Below are 20,083 nucleotides of genomic sequence, written 5' to 3'. Positions count from 1 at the left end.
TTCCCCAAGTGGAAGACAAGGCTGATGAATACGAATGATGAATACGAATTTAAGCAACATTTTTGGATTAAACAAGATAAAATTGTCTTCTCAAAAACCTCAAATCTAAAATGCTTCCTGATAAGGCTATCATCTTGCAGTACGGTGGCTTGATTGTAGCAAAATTGAAGATGAAAAACAGTGGTGGATCAGCTGATGCGAATGTGAGGGTCGTGAAATGACATCTTTGGAATCTTGAGGTTACGAGGATACAAAGGATGCCACGATAAATTATGGGAAAAACGATCAATTTCTTTATAATTGCTTTATTACAAAGTCTGTGACACCTCAATTTCCAACGACTTTGATACTGATTAATACGCCATGCTAATTCATTTATGTTAAGCAAATAAAGTGACTCCAGATCGATCGCTTCCACTCTGAAACAACTGATTGATTATATGAGTGTTAATTCAGATGTGCTGCTCAAACACTTCAAATCTGAAATAAATCAATTAGCGTGTTCTGTCATCATATGTCAATGTCACATCCTGTAAAGACGTGACTGGTCACTGGCAGCTTTATCTCATTCTGTACGGTACTGAGTTGGATCCACGTGCAGGTGCGGGCTGGAACAACAATTCTAATGCAAAATCCAGTTTCTCAAATGCTGCATTATGGCATTGATTAATCAGAAATGAATAAAAGTAACAAGGGCACCCTCTAACAGAGGACCCTGTCATGGGTGTAGCATTCCGGCACTCACTGCATGTCCAACTACACAACCTGCATCCGAACCGCCTCATACATATTTAACGTGCACGGGCTGCCTTCAAAAGAGCCGTAGCTGCGTGTGCGCTGTCATGTTGCGATCATGGTCGGTCACACAGCTGAGGTGTGTGCTGCCAGCGCTGCTCTGTGTGGGCAGCGGGTTGGAAATGTGCAGCAAAGCCGGAGTGAACGCAGAGGCTTGTTGATAATGTTGCAGCTGTGTTACATTAATTGGTTAGTAATATAACTACCGTTCAAGAGTTTGGGGTCACTGACTCGTTGCTGCATTGAACTCCATTACAACCAGTTTTATGAAACAAAGATCTTGAATGCTCTGCAATCATTATGAGTGCACAAAATTCAGTCAAGATGTTCTTAACTAACAAGTTAGGGAACATTTTAGTGCTTAATGAAAACCACGCTCAATGTCTCATTAAAAAGTGATTGAGAGAATCCAAATGTGCAGAATTGTGTGTGAACACACTAGAAGTGGGCTGTTTGAAAGAGTTTAAAATGTTACCCATGATGCTTTGATCACTCTGTTATGGTTTAGCACACAGCTAACTGTGATTATAATACAATTATATAATACTTTTATAGAAATTCCCACTTGTCTGTCGGCCCAAATTGCACACTTGATATTCTTGATATTCTATAAAACACATATCACATTCAATTAGACATTCAAGACAACAACAGTCAAAGCCATCCCATAATGTGTTCAGCACATCCTGACTGATTTTCCTGCACTAGTGATCTTCTTAAAGCATTCCAGCAGATTGTTTCATGAAGTTTGAAGAAGACTTTAGAACGCGTGTGTGTTTATATACATATTTAATTGAAATGGGAGCTTCCAGACAGGTCTCGCACATTGCTTAGTCTCAATCTATTCAACCGTCTCCCCAAACCATCCTTGGCTTTTTTAAATATGTTACAAAATGTAATCTCTTTCTTTATCTTTCTTCTTGCTCTTACCTCTTGAAGAGCAGAATGGCGATGACAATGCAGACGATGAAGATCACAGCCAGCACAGGACCCACCACCCACAGAAGACCTTCTTCCTCATCCACGATTGGCTGAGGATCCACGTCCGAGGAGGTGACCGGTTCGGAATAAGGGCTGGTGGAGTACATTGTCTGGAGGAATGGGGACGTTTTATTAGTTCTCACGCATTAATTGGGCAAACATTTCTTGAGGCGGTTCCACCAGCGTGACTGGACTCGTGTTTCACTCACGTTCTCAGAGAGGTCGAGCAGCGCCAGCACGAAGAAGACGTACTCTTGACCGTTCTGCAGCGGCCGATTGCGGAAGTCTCCGTAGTTTTGGCCGTCGCCTAGCGTGAACTGCAGGGGGAGGGTCTTATAGCCGGCGGTGACATAGGCCCTGGGATCCGATTGGCTGGCTTGTCTGCGAATGCGCAGGGCCCGGCTGATGCTGGTTCTGTTGATCTCTTTGAGCAGCTAGAAGAGGAGGGAAGAATGTGAAGAAGTATAATTATCAAAGAAGAGAGGTCATGAGTGCTGCTAATAGGAAACAAATGGTTTATGATGACATTGGAAGGGGGGAAATATGAGACATCATGAGAAATGACTAAAAAGCCACATTATTTTCCAACATTCGCCCGCATCATCATCATAGACTCATTCTCTAATTGTGATATTTACCACAGCCTTCGCTTTCTAACGTTTTCCTGATAAAAAGCCTAATTTTCAGGGGACTGCACTCCAGGGGTTTTGATAACAACAACAACAACATCAACAAAATTTCCAGAGAAAAACGGCACTTCTACCTCAGACTATCATCCTTTAGGAGGGACAGAACACCAGGCTGGATAGAGCGATACCACAAATGTCTCTGTCATCAACCCAATTATTCAGTTTCACAGTAGGCAACATAAACCTCCACGGAAACGACACACACACACACACACACACACACACACACACACACACACACACACACACACACAGAAGTGCTTTCAGAGCTGGGAAATGAGGAGTCTCTTGGTTAGTGGGGAAACGCTGCGTTTGTTGGAAGTGTTTGGTGCTGAGACACTGTCAGGTCTTCAGCAGGACATGTGGTGTGTAGCAGGTGGTATGACTCTGGAGGCAGGTTTTTCTAAAGAAGACTTTAAGTGGCACCTGAGAAAAAAATCTAGATAACCTATTTGCTAAGAGTCATATTATTCACAGACGCCTGGTGACCCTGTTGTTTCCTGTTTGATTGGTGCGATCATAGAAACTATTGTCCTACTGTCGCGGAAAACTTGTCTTGTTGTCTCGGGATTGAATGCGGTGATTGTTTGATGTGTTGATCAAATGATACACCAACACTGCAACACTCTCAGCCACCTAAGTAAGGAACTCTTCTCATCTGCGGTAGAAATTTAGAGTCAAGAGATGACATTGTTTCATGCTATGCCGTGATAAGAATTGATTTACGTCCCTCTAATACGGTGGCAGGACTTATGATGCCATTAGAGCACATTATTTTATCTCCTAGCACAAGATAACAAGAAGCTTTCCCATTAACTTATCCCTTCATCTGGAGATTGCTGGTTGTTACCCGACGATAATGAAGTGACGACCTCAAGGTTATGGGAGTGATAGCAAAAGCAGCCACCACAGATTGTTGACAGTGGGGTCATTTATGAGCCAGACTTGGGGGACGCTTTGCTTGAATGAATCCCGACATTATCAGCGGCACTGGAAGTCGTCATTCTTGATTGTGTTTTGCTGGAATTGAGATTTTTGTGCTCAACTGGGTATTTGAAACATTTGAAAGACAACACTGCATTGAAAAAAAAAACTTTACTAATTTTCCAACATTGTGTTGGAATAATCTAGAAAGTGGGCCAGTAAATCAGGACACATGAAGCATCCGGTGCATGTGCAATGGAAGGTTGACCATGCATAATACATGATGCAAGATGCATAATTTGTTTAATATGTCTATTTTTGTGTGATAACAACATCACTTTATTTGCTTTGTGCAGAAATGCAGAATAGCTTGAGTTGATGAGACTGAAATGGAATTTTAATTTAAAACTAACACATCCCTCCTTCCTCTCCTCCTACTTCACTCCCTGAGGGAGTAATGATGGGAGGTTGGATAGGTACATAGGTAGGAAGGTAGTCCCATCACAAGCTAATACCTCATTTTATAATAGTTTGGGGTATAATAATACAATAACATGTACATATATACATATACATTTATATATATGTACATATACTTATGTATGTGTCTCTATGTTTGTATATGTGAATTGTTTTTATTTATATACATATTTATATGTATGGCTATAGTCTGAGAGCTTTGTAAGTATTTGGTTGTTCACCCTGCAACTCATTCTGGCCTGTTTGTCACTCTGACCACTTCTCTCTCTCTCTCTCTCTCTCTCTCTCCATTTTTTGTATTTCCTTTACACCCCAACTGGTCAAAGAGGTGACGGCCCTCTGGAGTGCAGACCTGCTCTAGGTTTCTTCCAATAAGGGAATTGTTCCTGGCCACTGTGGCACCTTGCTTGCTGTTCAGTGTTCAGCTTGTTTTCTCCTGATTGTGCAAAGTGCTTCAAGACGCCTTTGGTTGTGATTTAGCGCTGTACAAATAAAGCTTGATTGATTGATTGATTGAAGATCCAGGGTTTGATCAACGGGCCTGGTGCCTTTCTGTGTGGAGTTTGCATGTTCTCCCTGTGTGGGTTCTCTGGCTTCCTCCCACAGTCCAAAATAATGCATGTGAGACAAATTGGGAGCTCTAAATTGGCTGTAGGTGTGAGTGCGAATGGTTGTTTATCTTTCGACGTGGCCCGGTGGTAAACTGGCCCTTCGCCTGATGACAGCCAGGATAAACTGCAGCTGCCCCCCTGCGACCCTGACTGCAGGGTTGTAGAAAACAAAATAAAACTAAACAATGCACATTACGCAAAAGCTGGAGCTGCTTAGGTTCACAGGCATCTACTCCTTGCGTACAACCATTTCTTTTGGGTTGTAACCTCGAAGAAGATTGAAGGGAAGAGATTTGTCTGACCTTTGACTTGAGAGAAATCAGATTTGGACCTTTGAAGATCAAGTTTTGCAACCGCTGATGCAGATGACGGATGCTAAATCTAAAACCGAAATCGACTGGTCCACAAAACTGTATTTTTTTTTGTAACTGGCAGCAAAAGAAACGTCAAAAGCCCCAGTGGTCATTTTTTCACGACGTGTTGGTTGAATTGAATTCACAATGGTAATCATGGAGAAAAAAAACAAAAAAAAACAGCCGTCACTGTTTTGCTGAACTAAATTCTTCAAAACAGAACTAAACAGTCGAACATCTTACCAGGGTGGATTTTTTTCTTTTTTATTTGGAGCGAGTGATGCATGCGATGGCTGCGTGTCTCACCTCATCCAGGTTCATCTGGTCGGGGTCCTCCCAGGGATTGAGGAACTTGCCTCCTCTTTGCTTCTTCAGTGGCACCACGACCACGTAGTAGCCCCTGAAACACAGCGTGCACCTTGTTAGGCGATGCAAAAGTGAATTGGCGCTGGCTCCGCCGTAAAGCCTTTGCTGCGGGGGATTTCAAATCTGAGCCATCGAGTGAGTTTTACAGCCTTATAGTATTACATTTGACTTCGGAGACGAAAACACCAAAAGCAAAGGCAGCAGACAAAGTGTCTGTGAAAGCTCAGCGGACGACTCATCCTTGTGCAACACATTGAAGCACACACGAGACAGCAGCCACGTTAGGACACTTCATGCCAGAATCTCAGCCCAAGGCCTTCAAATCAGTTATTTGAAAGAAAAACATAGATGAAGTTGGTTGTCATGTGTGGCGGAAAAGTATCATCGCAGTAAACTGGGCCGCGCTTTTAACGAGAGACCGCCTTCGGTGCGCTGTCTGTATTTGTTCTTGTTACGGAGGCAGGTGAGACTGTCGGCTCTGTACTTTCATTAGGCCTGCTGTGGGAGCTCACAGCCTTGTTTTGCTGCCAACTCTGAGAAATCCCTCCTGATGGACCAATAAATGGAAAGCAGCAGCTGGAGGAAACGGTAAATTTACCTCACAGGGTGCCGGGGAACAACAAACGCAGGAGGCACATTCAGACTTTCAGCTCTTTTCACTCCCCACCAAGTTCCATTCGGCTGAATTGTAAGTTATTGTAAATAAGTGATTACCTGACTTTGGCCGTGGTCTGCACGGTGGGCAGCTGCACAGTCACCATGCCGTCCGCATTGGTCTTTCCCACCACGACGGGTCTGGTTTTCAGGAGGTCCGGGGCGGTGGTGGCGGTGACACGGTGCTGCAGACCGCCGGCGCTGTTGGCCCTGTTAGTGAGCAGGAAGGAGTACTGCGTGTCCGGCTCCAAGCCCGTCATCAGCTTCTGGGTCAGTTTCCCATCCACTTCCACAGACTGGCCCTTCCCATACAGGATCTGAACAGGAAGTGTCATCGTTTCAGGGCAATGGACAGGATATTTGCATTCTTTGCAACATACCCGGAAAATGATACATTCAATTCCCACATGGGCAGTCAATAATGAATAAACAATGACTAAAGTCTATCTAATCCCTTGTTGCGCTGCTTGCCTCAGAAGTGTGTGTGTTTTTTTTTTTTTACATTTTTTTTTTATTTACTCTTTACCTTTGTGGTAAAAACAGATGAAGCTGGTATTTAAAAGCAAGCTTTTAATTGTTTTGGCTAGTTTTAATTACCTGCTGTTTTCACTGTTGTGTGATTTTTCTTTTATCTATATATATATATATGTATGTATATATATATATATATATATATATATATATATATATATATATATATATATATATATATATATATATATATATCAATGTGTGTATATATATATATATATATATTTTTTTTTTTTTAAATAAAAGTGGTGTGAGTAGCCCAGAGGCAGAGAAAGAGGAAAAAGGCAATAATGACACATTATCTAAATGTATAAATGGAATCACATCAGGTGATTTCCCTGAGCAGTAGGCACCACTTAGGGAGCTTCTGGCTAATGATAGTTTATTTAATCACGCATCTAAAATGTAATTGACTCACAGTGAATGGCTGGGTGGGGTTCTTGTCCCGGATCTCCCAGGACAGCAGGATGGAGTTCTTCATGGCTGCTTTCACTCTGAAGTTGGTGGCAAAAACTGAATCGCAGAAGACAAAAACAAAGAGAAAAAATGGAAATGAAACAAACACGAGCAGGACTCTGCCTCCAGCCGCCCTCCCTACAAACCCCTTCCACCCTCCCCCCCTCCCCCACTGGAGCACAAACAACAGCCTTACCTGTGTTTCATAGTCTAGTCTCAAGCTACCTATCTGACTGGACGGGGACCCAAGACTCTTACCTTGTTTAGGGAAAAGGACGTTTGGTCTATGATTACAGTGACAAGACAATGGAGAAGGACACTTAGGGCGCTTTGACATCAGGTGTGGTGTGTTTAAGGTTGTATGTATGTACGTATGTGTGCAAATGTAGCGTCAGGACGCAAGCGTTGTATCCTCGGGGGTCGAAAGGCTTGTTGGGAGGTGAGCGTTGAGGTCCTACCTTGGTCCAGGCGCTGTGTCCTAAACTGGACACCGGGGCTGTACGGCCCTGGACCGACAGCCGTGAACGCGCACAACCTGACTTCGTACACCGTATCGGCATTCAGACCCTCCAACAAAACCCCCGAGCCGGGGGTGGGCACGACGACTTCCGAGGCGTTGCCGCGGCTGTTCACGTCCTTGTAGAGCACCGAGTACTTTGCGATCTTCCCGTTCTGCTCGATCAGCGGCACGGATTTCCAGGCCAGCTGGAGCGAGGTGGCGTACGCCTCCTCCAAGATCACGTTCTCCGGGTAGCCGCTGGGCGCGTCCTCCGGCGTGCTCATCTCTTTCACGGCCTCCTCGCCGTAGCCCATTTTGTTGCGGGCGGAGAGCCTGAAGACGTAGCTGGCGCCCCTGTGGATGTCCTGGGCCGTGTAGCGGTTCTCCTTGGCCGGGAACTCCACCACGGTGAAGGGGAGGACGTCGACGCGGCCAAACGTGAGCCGGTAGCCGAGCAGCGGGGTTGGCGGGTTGGGGGGCGGGTACCACTGGAGCAGAGCGTTCCCCGAGTCGGTGGCGCTCACCATCACTTTGGGTTTTTCAGGGACTGTGGTGGGAGAGAGAAAGATTAAGAGATAATTAGAGCGTAATTGCACAGCACATTATTTATAGCGCCGAGTGCAACAGGGAAATGCCATTAGTGGCGCGCCGTGTAAATGCCCCTAAATGGCGTGGCAAGGTGTGACAGAGGCAGGGACCAGCCCCTTCACTGATTTAATACCAGTGATTGAATGGGCTCTGATGATCAGGAGCAGCGCTCTGTCTCGGAAATCGCCCCCTACTCAACATATGGTGCACTATATGGGGAATACGCCATTTTGTATTGGTGTCTGAATCCTGAGTGAACATTGGTATTTACTATATAGCCCACTCATTGTATCCTACAATGCATTGCTAAAAATAATGTACAACCATGTTTTTAATAACTAGACTGCGATGCCGCCATTAACAGTGCCAAGAGTAGTGTCCGAAAGTTTTTTTTTTTTAAATCTAGTTCATGAGTGCACTACTGTATATAGCTGGCTACATATAACTCCCTATTTAGGAAGCAGGGAATGAGAGCGTGATTTCGGACACAGGATCTCCACTAAGGACGTGCTGTGCAGTTGTTTCCCACTTACGCGGTAAGGCGGAGCAGACGGTCACAGGTTTGCTGCGTGCGCCATCACCCTTGGCGGTGTAAGCTCCCACTGATACAGAGTAGGAAGTGTCTGCCTTCAGGTCCCCCAGAACCATCTCCTGCACAGCAACAATAATGTCAGCCACAAAAAAAGGCAACTACTGCGTGTTGCCCTTAGGACAGCGAGCCGGGTGCGAATTCAAACTGGGGCAAAATGGTCAAACATTTTCTTTAAAGACAAAGCCCCTGAGATGAGTTTTGTGTAAACTGCAGCAGCTGAGGAAATACATTTTCTCTCAACATGACTCGCGTACAGGAGGGCAAATGTCCTCTGCTTGCAAAGATTTGCTAAAATTCAACTTTGCAGGCGCTAACAGCTCATTTAGATTTGCCGTCTCCAGAGGCTAATCGCAACATTTCTGTCATTTCTCGCCCCGCAGACAGCATCAGCAATCAACGGATTTTGTTAATTCCCACAATGGAGTCTCGTCAGCTATCTGTGTGATGTTGTTTTCATTTTATCTGCTCTTATTAAAGGCTGTGGAGAATACAGAATGCATCCCTCCTGGGCTTTAAGCCCCTGAGCCGCTCTGAAAGCTAAAATCCAATGAATAGGAATTAATTTCTTCCTGTTTATCACTTGTTATTACTACTGAATCATGAAAAGGAGGGTTCACTCACATATTCACTGGAGTCGTCCTGCTCCCACTGCAGGACGGAAGAGCATGAAGACAAGGGGAAAGAAAAACACGATTTGCATGATTAGTAAATTATTAAAAACACTTCAAGCTGGAGTACAATATTCACTCTACCATTTAAAATGATCATTTGACACAAACAGGCTAAAAAATATTGAGATTCGTCACATTCGGATGGCTGATAAATTTTTGTCTCTAACTTGTTATGAAGAGAAAAAAAAAAATCAACACAATAACAACTGCAGTGTAAGCGTGATTCATTCATCTACATTATTAATATTAAACTTCCTGTTTTTTAATCCCCACCATTTTTCTTATTTTGAGACTGCAAATAAAGGCAGACACTCTCCAATCCCCTGATTCATCAAATTAAAAGATTGCTTCTTATTTTCCATTACTAAATAAACCGCACATAATGAATTCCATTCACACAGAAAAACAATGTTTTTTTTTTTTTTTTTTTTTTTTTTTAAATCTTTTTGGGGGTTTTTAAATTGTCAATTGCTTAGTGTGGTGTTTTTTTTCCTGACTTTGCAATCAGAGTTTGTGGGAAAAGATTGAGTTGGAGTCAAACTACTGCTTTTTAATAAATGATCGTGGTCATGGCTCCTGGCTTGAAATGAGGGAGCAGAGTTCAGCGCTAGCAGGTTAGCCCTTTGAACATAAATAGAAGACAACCGAGAATTGTGAACTGAGACTGAGAACTTCCCTTTTATAATTTAAAAGGGAAAGTTATTTAATAATTGAATTCATGCTCTGGTGAAAAACCACTTATCGGATATTAACGGTAAGATTTATGTCGCTTTAACAAGGAGGGTGGATAACGTTTACATTACATTGGTTTAAATAGAAACTTGTGCTGAAGGCTGCACATTAACGTTAGCTTGTTGACATAGAAATTGGATGTGAAGCCAGTGCTGGTCAAGTCTCTGACTGGCATGATGTATAATAATTGATATAAGAAGTCCGGTCTCAAAACACTAACTTGGTCCAGGTAGAACATCTGTTTGGGTCTCAATTTTTGGAGCTATAAAGACCTCAAGGTCACTCTGCCTTGTCATATAACATGAATATAATTCTATCATAACGATGCCTGTAATGTGCGTTCATTGTGCACTCAAACAAAAAACGTACGACGCCAGCATGCAGCCCAATCCCGACAGTCTGAGCCATTGCTTGTGTAAGGGGAGAATTTCATCAGGCATGCATGAATAAGTTAGAACCTGCGACAGAAGGAGAGTCACCTGAGAGTCCTCGATGAGGATGTCCTTGATGAAAGGCTGCCCCTGTGGTTCTCCATAGTTCATCCTGACATAGTGGACTTGGTAGCCTCGGATCTGTCCATGTTGCCGCTCAGGTGCCGGCGCTCGCCATTTCACCCTAACAGCTGACGAGTTCACAGTCTCTGCCTCTACCGCTCGCGGGGGGCCACTTGGAACTAAAAAAATGCATTTTGGGAATAGAGGTCAAGGGTCACAGATGATGGGCACTGAAACCTCTTAAGAAAAAAAAAATGCCCTCTGTTGCAGCGCAATCAAAAAATGTTTTAAGTTGAGGGCCAGAATAAAAACACCCCAATGTTGGAAAAAATACAAAAAAATACATTACACCCTCCAAAAAGTTTTAAACAGTGCTGATGTTTGGTTAAAAAAAAGGCCAAAAAGGTAGGAAAATGAGAGCACTTGAGGGGGAAAACATGGCGGTAAAAAGCAGTGGAGGATAAGAAGCAAATGCAGAGATAGATAAAAATGGCAAATAGAAAAGGATTTGTTGCCATGGGCTGATAAACAGTGGCAGCCAGTCAAAAAGAAAACACTGATATGAGAAAAAACCTCTATCATCCTGCCAAAATCTACACTTGTGTAAAAGTGGAAACACAAAAGATGTACTGTATATAAATATACACAGCTTATAAATAAAGCTTAATTCTGATGAAAATCTTTGGCAAAACTATGATAAGGCCTGAATAGAGACATTCTAAAGAGAACATTACAGATTCATCAGGGCACAGTGCTATACACTGGTTCAATTACTGTAATGCAATGATTGTTGAGAAAAGCGGGGAGGGCAGATGGTCGGAGTGAAAAGGTTTGGAAAAAAGACTTTGTGGGGTTAAAAAGTTTGTTTCGGTATGTTCAGGCGGGAAAACAACGGGAACCTTTCCCCCACCGAGAAAACAGGCTGTTAGACGGCGGGGAGGAAGGTGCAGAAAAAGATGCTGCATGGAAAAAAGGATAAAACGGCTTCTTGGCGGGGAAAAGTGATGAGGGAGCAGTCCGGGGGAGGGGTGGGGGTCAAAGTGTCGGAGGTTTGCAGCGGCAGTTGCAGGAGAGAGGAGAGGCAGGAAAAAGTTAGACGGAGGGTGGTCCCTAAATGCATCATTCCCTTCCACATGGAGGTTAGACACCGCAGCCGTTGGGAGAAAGGTGTTAGTTCAGGGGTGTTGGAGCTCATCAGCGCTACGTTAGTGAGGTTGCTGGAGTTAGTGGAGGCCGACCCTCCTAAACACTGGCGGCAGGTGGGGGAGGGGGAGGTTTGTTTTTGGGGAACGTACCGTCCTCCTCGGTGCGGATTAGCAGCTGTAAACTTTCCGGTCCGTCCCCGGCTTCCGTCTGCGCCCGCACTGTCAGGCCGTACTCAGTCCATTTGTCAAGGCCTTCCAGCAGATACTGAGAGCTTTCCGCTGGGATTCCGTCTATGCGTTTGGACTCCTTGCTGCCCTCGGTAGTGGAGTACTGGATGGAGTATCCCGTAATGACGCCGTTCTGAAACTCCACGGGAGGCGGGGCCCAACTTACCAGGATGCTGGTAGAACTGGGGCTGGTGCATGTGATGTCCTGGGGGGGAGCTGAAGGAACTGGTCGACCGTTGTTTTTTGTTGTTGTTGTTGTTGTTGTTTGTTTTTTTTGAGGATGCACAGCAACAAGGGGGGTTTGTTTGGGTCAATGTTATTTCGGTGGCGTGTGCGAGTTGTTATTGGTGGGTGGGTGGAGAGGTGAGGAGGCGGGGTTGTTTTTTTGTATTTTTTTGCCGTGAGGGAATGGATGGGGATGATGAAAATGGAGCAGACGAGAGACAGAGAACAGAAGACAAAGAAACATAAAATGAAAACAAAACACTGGTGAACGAAAGCGTCCAAACGAAAAAAAAAAAAAAAAAAAAGAATGAACCCCGAGAACTAGAAAGCAAAGATGGCCAAACAAAGATACTGGATGACAGGCGCCCACTTTGGTAGACATGTCTGAGTAATGAGGGCGAGTGAATGACTTAAAAAGAGATGCGAGACACATAAAAAAAACAAAAAAACAAAACTGACTAGAGCTTTGACACAAACACATACCTGCCCATCACTTACTTGTCCTCACAGCCTAGCCAAGCCTCTGTGATCCAAGAAGGAGCTCATCCCTATCTATAAGCCCTCTGGCATTTTACCTGACTGACCTCAGACTGGCAGCAAAGGGATTCACTTGCTGTCAATAACCCCCCACCCAACTTTTCAGCGGCATTACCTGCAGTTAAAATGTGTAGGGTATTAATTGTGGTTTTCACGATTAACCGATGCATCCAGTCTGAGGTCAGTTCGGGTCTGGGTTCATCGCCGCTCCTTTTTGGGAATGCAATAAGTAACAATAATAATAATCACCGAATTTTTAATTAAAAGCAATTGGAAAAGAACAATAATTAATAAGTAATAAAAAAACGGATTTGTGAAATTGACGTTGATTGATAATAGACATTGGTTGCTTAAAGTTTTTTTAGTTCTAGTGTTACTTTTGCATTGTCAAAAAGACTTTTTTGTCCATCAGAACCACACACACACACACACACACACACACACACACGCACACACACACACACACGCACGCACGCACGCACGCACGCACGCACGCACGCACGCACGCACGCACGCACGCACGCACGCAAAGTAGATTTTTTACCCCCTAATTGGACCTACGTGTCTGTGGTGTGTTGATTGACACTTCGTTGGTGTACGCGCCCACTCCATGTTTGCTCTTTGCAGCCAGCTGGAAGGTATAGGTGGAGAAGGGCTTCAGGTTCTTCAGCAGGTAGGAGGTGCTGGGCTCAAAGCTCACTTTCTTCTAAGGGACACAGAGACAGAGAGAGATTGGAAAATGGCACGGGGGAACATAATAAAAGCGATAGAATCAGACAGGCGGCGGGAGATCGGCTAAAAGCCCCTCTTAAAAGACCCTTATGGAGTTCACTTTTACGATTTAGATCCAATCGGCTGTTCATTTACCAGTCCTTTAGTCTCTTACTAGCCATCCCACCCATAAATTGTTGAAGAACACAAAGCCGCGGCTTGAAAAAAAACGGGGCTTCCAAGCCAACACCCGACGCTCAACTCAGAAGTCCTGCACGTCCGTCTTGCCAGCCTCCAATTAAAAGTGTTCACTGCTGACGCTAATGTTCCACAGACTCAATAGACCAACTACTTTGTATAAGAAAAAGCAAAAGGCACAAGGGAGAAAAAAAGGGCTCTTCCAGAAGAAGAAGAAGAAGAAGAAGAAGAAGAAGAAGAAGAAGAAGAAGCTAATGGTGGGTTGTAAACAATAGCTGCTGCTCGAGAGTTTAGCGTGAATGCAGCAGTGACAGCCATGTCTAAATGAATAAGATAAAAATGACATTGGAGATTTTTCCTCATGGAAAACATTTTTGCTGTGCTGTCAACTTTCTATTTGTTTGTCATGTACCATAGATATGATAGATACCATAGATACCATGGATATGTGAGATAAATACGAAATATTTATGAAATGTTCCACCCGCCGTGTCCCCTTTTTGCCCAAAACTCACCTCTTCTGTGTCGTCAGCTCGGCGGTAGACCAGCTCATATCCTGTGATCTGGTTGTCGGGACCACCTTGGGGTGGAGCCACCCAAGACATGAGGATGCTGGTCTCTGACTTGGCCTCACCCTTGAACTCTGAAGGCTGGGATGGAACTACAGCGTGCAGGGAAGAACGGCATTAGAGGGGGCAACGCCTGATATTTTTTTCCTTCAGTTATTTTTTGGGTGAAACACTCAAAAGAAAGACGGCACTTGCACTACCTCCAGTCTTGGCAATGATCTGCAGGTCTTGGGACAAGGGTCCGTCCCCTACAGAGGTGAAGGCCAGCACTCTGATGTAATAGGTCTTGTTTGGAGTCAGACCCTGGATAGTGATAAAGTTGGCGCTGCGCACCATCTGCTTCTCCCACTGAGAAACACATTACAAACAGACTTAAGAAGTTATTCAATGTTCTTAACAGCCGCCTAGGATGAGGGCTCAAGCTGCATTAAAGTCTTTCGGCGGCAGGCAGACTGACCTGGTTGACTGGCAGCGTGCTGTCTGAGGTGTAGTACACTCTGTAACCCACCACCTGCCCGTTCGGCTCCTCAGGTTCATCCCAGTGGATGATGGCCGTTGTGGTGCTGAGCATACGACCTCTGACCTGCAGAGTAAACAGAGAGGACTTCCGTGTCATCTACTGAGATGGAGTGCATTGTAACTCAAATTCTACACACTGGACATATAAAAGATTGGATATCAATTATTATTAATAATGTGTTTTCAATAGTGTCTTTTTTATTCCTGAATGAGGAGCGACTGATGCGGCGCCTGACCTGCCGAGGAGGCGATGAAGGAGCCTGCTCCGCAGTGCGAGCCTCCACCACGTCACTGGCGGGGCCCTGGCCGATGGTGTTGACGGCCGCCACGCGGAAGTCGTAGTGGGAGTACGGGCTGAGGCCGCCCACGCTGTAGCGGGTGGTGGCGATACCGTCGATCTCCTTGTAGGGGTCATCTGATCCTTTGGCGCGGTGCTGAAAGGCAGCGAGAGGGAAAGCAGGCCGATCGTTTCTGCAAGTCTGTCATGTCCTGCTTGCAAACAGCGCTAATACACTTGAATTGGTGTAATCGTGCTTCTATGACTTCAAGTAATGTATCACTGAAAAAGCCTAAACATGGAGATGCAGTTGCGGCCAGGCGTCTCTTATGTACCTGTATTAAATAGTAGGAGACCGGCTCTGGGTTGCCAGAATCCCAGGTGAGCGTGATGCTAGTTGCAGTTCTCTCTGTCACCACAGGGATGCCAGGGGCCTTCGGCAGCGCTATAAAAAGTATGAGAAAGAAAATTGAGAAAGAAGTGTCCAGGCTCTGCAGGTGACCACACTCTCTACAGAACAAGATGTCAACATTTCAATGTAGTAATATGGATATACGGTGTCCAGCATATCTTCAACAACTAGGGAAAAAGCTGTCCTACCTCAATGCAAAATAAATATACATGTTTGGTATTTGTAAAGACCAGAGAAGGCTTAGTCTAGCAGTAAAGCAGTGCTTTAATTAATTTAATTCCAACATGCATCATGGCAGAATCAAATTTGAGACTCAAGACATACAGTACATCCTCACAATACATGGAATAAATAATAATAAATGCAATAAAATCAACTTCAATTTGTTGTACCAAAGTGTTCCAACAACAAGCTGTCTCTCCTCAGAATCTCTCCTCAGTTAAGGAGTGATTTTGACAAAACAGTTTTATGGGAAAACAAGACCGAGATTTTTTTTGGCCGGGGACTTCAAACAAACGGCTAAATGTGCTTTTTTCATTTTGGATGACCAATCATGCAAGGCTTCTCCAGTAAAGTCCAGAGTTAAAAAAAAAAAGACCTGAAAAATGGCCTACGGTGGGTCCACCTCTTGAAAAACTCTTCATCCCCTGCCTTGCTCACCTCTGTGTGACACTCACCTTTCACGATGATCTGCGCCACCGCCTCGATCACGCCCAGCGTGGACATGGCCACGCAGGTGTAATTGTTGGACTGGCGGACGTCGGTCAGCTCCAGGACGTTTCGGCCGATGGGCATGTCGTCCTCGGGCGTCAGGTCTTCCGCCCCCAGCATCCACTTGACGTACGGCATGGGGGAGCCCACGGCCACGCAGGTGATGTTGACGTTGCCCCCTGGCATGATCTCGCTGTCTGCCGGGGGGATGGAGAAGCGAGGGGGAACCCGGCGCACTGGAGCGGGGCGCAGTTGGAGAGAGGCCATTAGAAACGTGTTGGGGGCGGGGGAGGGAGACGGGAGACAACTTTCACGGTGCACAGCGGGGATGATTATTATTTGTTGTTGCTCTGAGCTGAAGCACAAAGGCGTACAAAAAAAGAGAACTACAAGCACTCAGCCAGTCTGACAGATCACCAGCACGTCACACTTTACGGTGGTGTTAGGTGTTTGAATAATACATGTTTTACAAACGCTTGCACACACACACACACACACACACACACACACACACACACACACACACACACACACACACACACACAAAATACCCCAAAAACCCTCCCGGCAAACACACATGCACTCACAGGAAAACAAGGGGAGCCCAAGGAACAGCATATTTCTAAGCGGTAAGCTGTGGAGATACCTCACATAGAAAAACAAGCCAGGCATGGAAACACAAGCAAACGGCACTTTGACGGGAAGAAAGAAAAGAAAAATACTCATAAGAGCCACACACACACACACACACACACACACAGAGACATTACCAACCTTCTCGCAGCTCTGCAGGAGGAGGAGGTGGGACAGAGCACAGCGGGAGGAAGTAGTGGAGGAGGTGGAGGAGGAAGGGAGAGGAGGAGGAGGAGGAGGAGCAGGAGACAGTAGAAGATGGCGGAAAAAAAACAAAAACACCAGAGGAGAGACAAGGAGACACAGAGAGAGCACAAGTTAGACAAGAGGAGGCATGGCGAGACGGCAACAGGCAGAGGGGAAAGGACCAGAAGAGAAGAAGAGGAGGGAGAGAGAAAGAGGAAGAAGAAGGAGGAGGAGAAGAAGAAGAAGAAGAAGAAGAAGAAGGAAGCAGCCACAGATTGTGTTGTTGAAAGCCTTCCTGACGAAGGCGGGACTCGGCTGCTCAGCGTCTCCACGGGCCGCCTGTCAGACACTCGCTGAGCAGCGGCTGCAAGACTTTACAAGGACTGCGAGCGCTGTTAGGCACACTTCACTGCCTCGGCCCTGTTCCTGGGAGCCCATCTGTGTGCATACGTGAACGTGTACGTGCTCCGTCTATATTCATGCGTGCGAGTGGGCGTGCACGCTGCTTGTCTTTAGCGGCGCGCACGTCTGCGTGTCTCTTTATTATTTTCTGAGCGGGCAGACAACGGAGCAAAGAGGCCACGGGAACAAAAATGTCTCCCGGAGTCACAACATTTAGTGTGCGCACGTCTGTGTATGTTGGCTTGTGTGCGTGTGTGTGTGTGGTGACGGAGACAGCGCCCGAGGATGTGAGATGCTTGTCAGATTCAGGGAGAGACACAAGTCTTAAACAGACAATGATTTGTGTTTTCGTCTCTACTTCTTTATTTTTCCCCCCCTTGCGTCTCTCTGAGGTCTAGAGGCTAAGAAGGGAGGGCAGAGAGATTAACTGCCAGAGCCAAACATACAGTCCCGCCTTCAGTGATGTAAAACAGCTCTCCCTCCTTATAAGACCATCCACTTTTCATGGCTCCAGAGCAAAGAATGATAAAATACGGCAGGTTTATTAGCGTCATATCGCATTAATATGATTAACTCTTAGCGGTAAGAAGGACTATAAAGCTTTCCGGCTCCCGAATCTGCTTAACACGGTAATGTTGTAAAGACTTAAATCTGGGAACCTCTGACTGTGAGCGCAGAGGCTGGTCGGCGTCCCGCTCTTACCTCGGACGTAGAGGTTTGCTGGGGTGGAATAACGTGTGCCGTCGCTGTTGGTGGCGACACACTCATACTTCCCCTGGTCTGACTCCTCGCTCATCTCTATCTGCAGGGCACCTGGACGGAGACAGGGGCGGAGAGGAGGCAGAGGAGGTGGAGGGAGTTGGGAGGAGAGTCACACAGGCGCAAATTACACAGAAGTGGAAGGCATCAAACAACTGGGCGCATACGCACAGATAAAATATACCGACGTAGAAATGGTAAGAACTCAAAAAAGGGCGAATGAGTCTAAAGTAGTTCTTGCAAAAAATTGAAAATTAAAAAACAAAGTGCTCCAACATGAGCTAAAAAAAAAAAAACAAGAGTCAAATATACCAAAAGAAATGAACAATTTGTCACTGATCTAGTAAAAAGAAAAGGTAAGAGAATAAAAAAAGGTCTGATGCAAAGCCTACCAAAAAATGGAGGATGTAAGAAAGGGAGAACAAACCAACCGGGCTGCAAAATATGTGAAGAAATCCAACCACAACAACGGTTTTTGAAATTTCTCTTGCTGAAAATCAAAATGTAGTTAAATTAGGGAGCAAGTCATGGTTTAGTTTCTCAAAAAACAAAACTTTGCAGATATTTTGCCGCAGTAATCAGATATCCCCAACAGTTACAGATCCACCGCTGGGATCAGGAGTGTGACGTCATTGTTAAAAACAAAAAACAAAAAAACACACCCAATAAGGAGGATAAGACATCGTGGGACCTCCGTCAAGGCCGACAGCTTTCTTCTCATTTTTGTTTCAAAAAACAAAAACCAAAAACCAAAAAAACGGAACGACATACGGAAAGCCTTGGGGAGGGACCGACGCTTTTCTCGCTCCCTGAAAGCAGAAAAACTGTCAAAAAAAAAGGTCAACCAGAGCCTGATTTTTTTTTAAATTCAAAGATGGCGTGGCAAGGCAAAAAAGCGCCCATAAAAACTTTATCAAAAAAGTGGTTGTTTGGGGCTTTTTTTCTCGTTGATGAGAGAGAAAAGACGGGGAAGGGATGGCAAAAAGAACCATGAAGAAAATGTGTGTTTTCCCGTGCACTCTCGTGTGGATTCTGTGCGTCTGGGAGTACACTAATGTCTGCAAGTGTGTCTGAGCCCTTGCCATCTGGACGTTTCAGGCTGAGCAAGTAACAGCTGGGAGGGAAAAAAAAGCAAAAAAACAAAAAACAAAACTGGGACATTTCGACTGGGCAAATAGAGACAAGGTAGAGGTGGAGGCTGACTCAGGTCAGTCTGCCCCCTCTGGGAAAAAACAAACAAACCAAAAAACAGAAGAAAATCTAGTCGCAAAAATAATTAGGAAAAGAAAAAGGCAAAAGGAAATAGAGGTATATAGATATATGCATATATATTCTATGGCACCTCAAACCAAAAGCCACAAAAGAAAAAGAAAAAAAAATCAAAGGAAGCTGTAAAACACATCATGCTTGAGAACGTCAATAAGGCTCGATGATGTTAAAATGATGGATGCAAAAGAAAGAGTACGATGTGACAAGGAGGAAGCGATGGACCTCCAGAGTGGGAGGGTGGATGGTGGCGGCTGAGATGTTGAAATGAAAAAGGGCGAGAAGAGGAGGGCGAGACGTGAGAAGAGGTGTTTCAAAGTCAGAGTGATGGACTGTTTGCTCAATTCCAATTCCCTCCTCTTGTACCTACTGCAGATCTGGAGCAGCTGGAGCATTACCAATATGGCAGAGTCCCGAGTCTTTTGGACTAAACCCATACTGATTAATCCTCCCCAAGCTGCTTTTTCCCCTTTTTTTCCCCTCCAGATCTGAGAGACAAGTAGGAACCGGGGGGTTGAAAAGGAATGAGGCCACTGTGTCATGTCGGTCCTCCCAGCAGTCTTACCTCGTATGGGCGTGCCACCTGAGTGGGCAATGAATGCACGAGATTAGAGAAGGAGAAGAAGAAGAAAATGTTAGTACCACAGGAGGGGGAGGTGGGTCAAGGAGGGAGGGGCTTTGGGCAGGGCAGGGGGTGTTGGGGGGTGGGGTGGGGGGAGTGGGTAACTTGCAAAAGAAGAGTCAAAAAATTAAGGGAGGGAAGACTCGGAAAAGAGAGTAGATTCTCCCGAGAGCGAGGGTGAGAGAGAGGCATTGAAGAGAAAAAAAAAGGCAGAATAAATTCGGACAGAATAAGCTTGAGAGGAGGGAGAGAGACAGATAGACAGAG

General features: G+C 45.2%; 1 protein-coding gene across 5 annotated transcripts in view; it reads right to left on the bottom strand.

Moving 5' to 3' along the window:
* ptprdb (protein tyrosine phosphatase receptor type Db) overlaps nt 1–20,083 on the bottom strand; it is a 164,640-nt gene that overhangs the window by 24,124 nt on the left and 120,433 nt on the right. For 2 of the 5 annotated variants that reach the window (XM_076031193.1, XM_076031200.1), the window contains 19 exons: nt 19,760–19,777; nt 17,872–17,982; nt 15,915–16,184; nt 15,161–15,270; nt 14,785–14,982; nt 14,487–14,612; nt 14,230–14,377; nt 13,976–14,121; nt 13,113–13,257; nt 11,712–12,014; nt 10,402–10,595; nt 9,141–9,167; nt 8,461–8,578; nt 7,299–7,886; nt 6,803–6,897; nt 5,914–6,170; nt 5,140–5,233; nt 1,986–2,210; nt 1,726–1,886 (listed from right to left, as the gene is read on the bottom strand). In XM_076031193.1, the coding sequence (XP_075887308.1) occupies nt 1,726–1,886; nt 1,986–2,210; nt 5,140–5,233; nt 5,914–6,170; nt 6,803–6,897; nt 7,299–7,886; nt 8,461–8,578; nt 9,141–9,167; nt 10,402–10,595; nt 11,712–12,014; nt 13,113–13,257; nt 13,976–14,121; nt 14,230–14,377; nt 14,487–14,612; nt 14,785–14,982; nt 15,161–15,270; nt 15,915–16,184; nt 17,872–17,982; nt 19,760–19,777 (3,334 nt within the window). The remainder of the gene's footprint in view (nt 1–1,725; nt 1,887–1,985; nt 2,211–5,139; nt 5,234–5,913; nt 6,171–6,802; nt 6,898–7,298; nt 7,887–8,460; nt 8,579–9,140; nt 9,168–10,401; nt 10,596–11,711; nt 12,015–13,112; nt 13,258–13,975; nt 14,122–14,229; nt 14,378–14,486; nt 14,613–14,784; nt 14,983–15,160; nt 15,271–15,914; nt 16,185–17,871; nt 17,983–19,759; nt 19,778–20,083) is intronic. The other 3 variants (XM_076031201.1, XM_076031209.1, XM_076031217.1) reach the window with 3 other exon arrangements.

This window comes from Nelusetta ayraudi, unplaced genomic scaffold (assembly GCF_046127955.1).
Source record: "Nelusetta ayraudi isolate G7.1 ecotype Tasmania unplaced genomic scaffold, CSIRO-AGI_Nayr_v1 ptg000004l, whole genome shotgun sequence".
NCBI classification, from domain to species: Eukaryota; Metazoa; Chordata; class Actinopteri; order Tetraodontiformes; family Monacanthidae; genus Nelusetta; species Nelusetta ayraudi.
The sequence above is the reverse complement of the archived record's forward strand: the minus strand, read 5'-3'. Positions and strand labels throughout refer to the sequence as shown.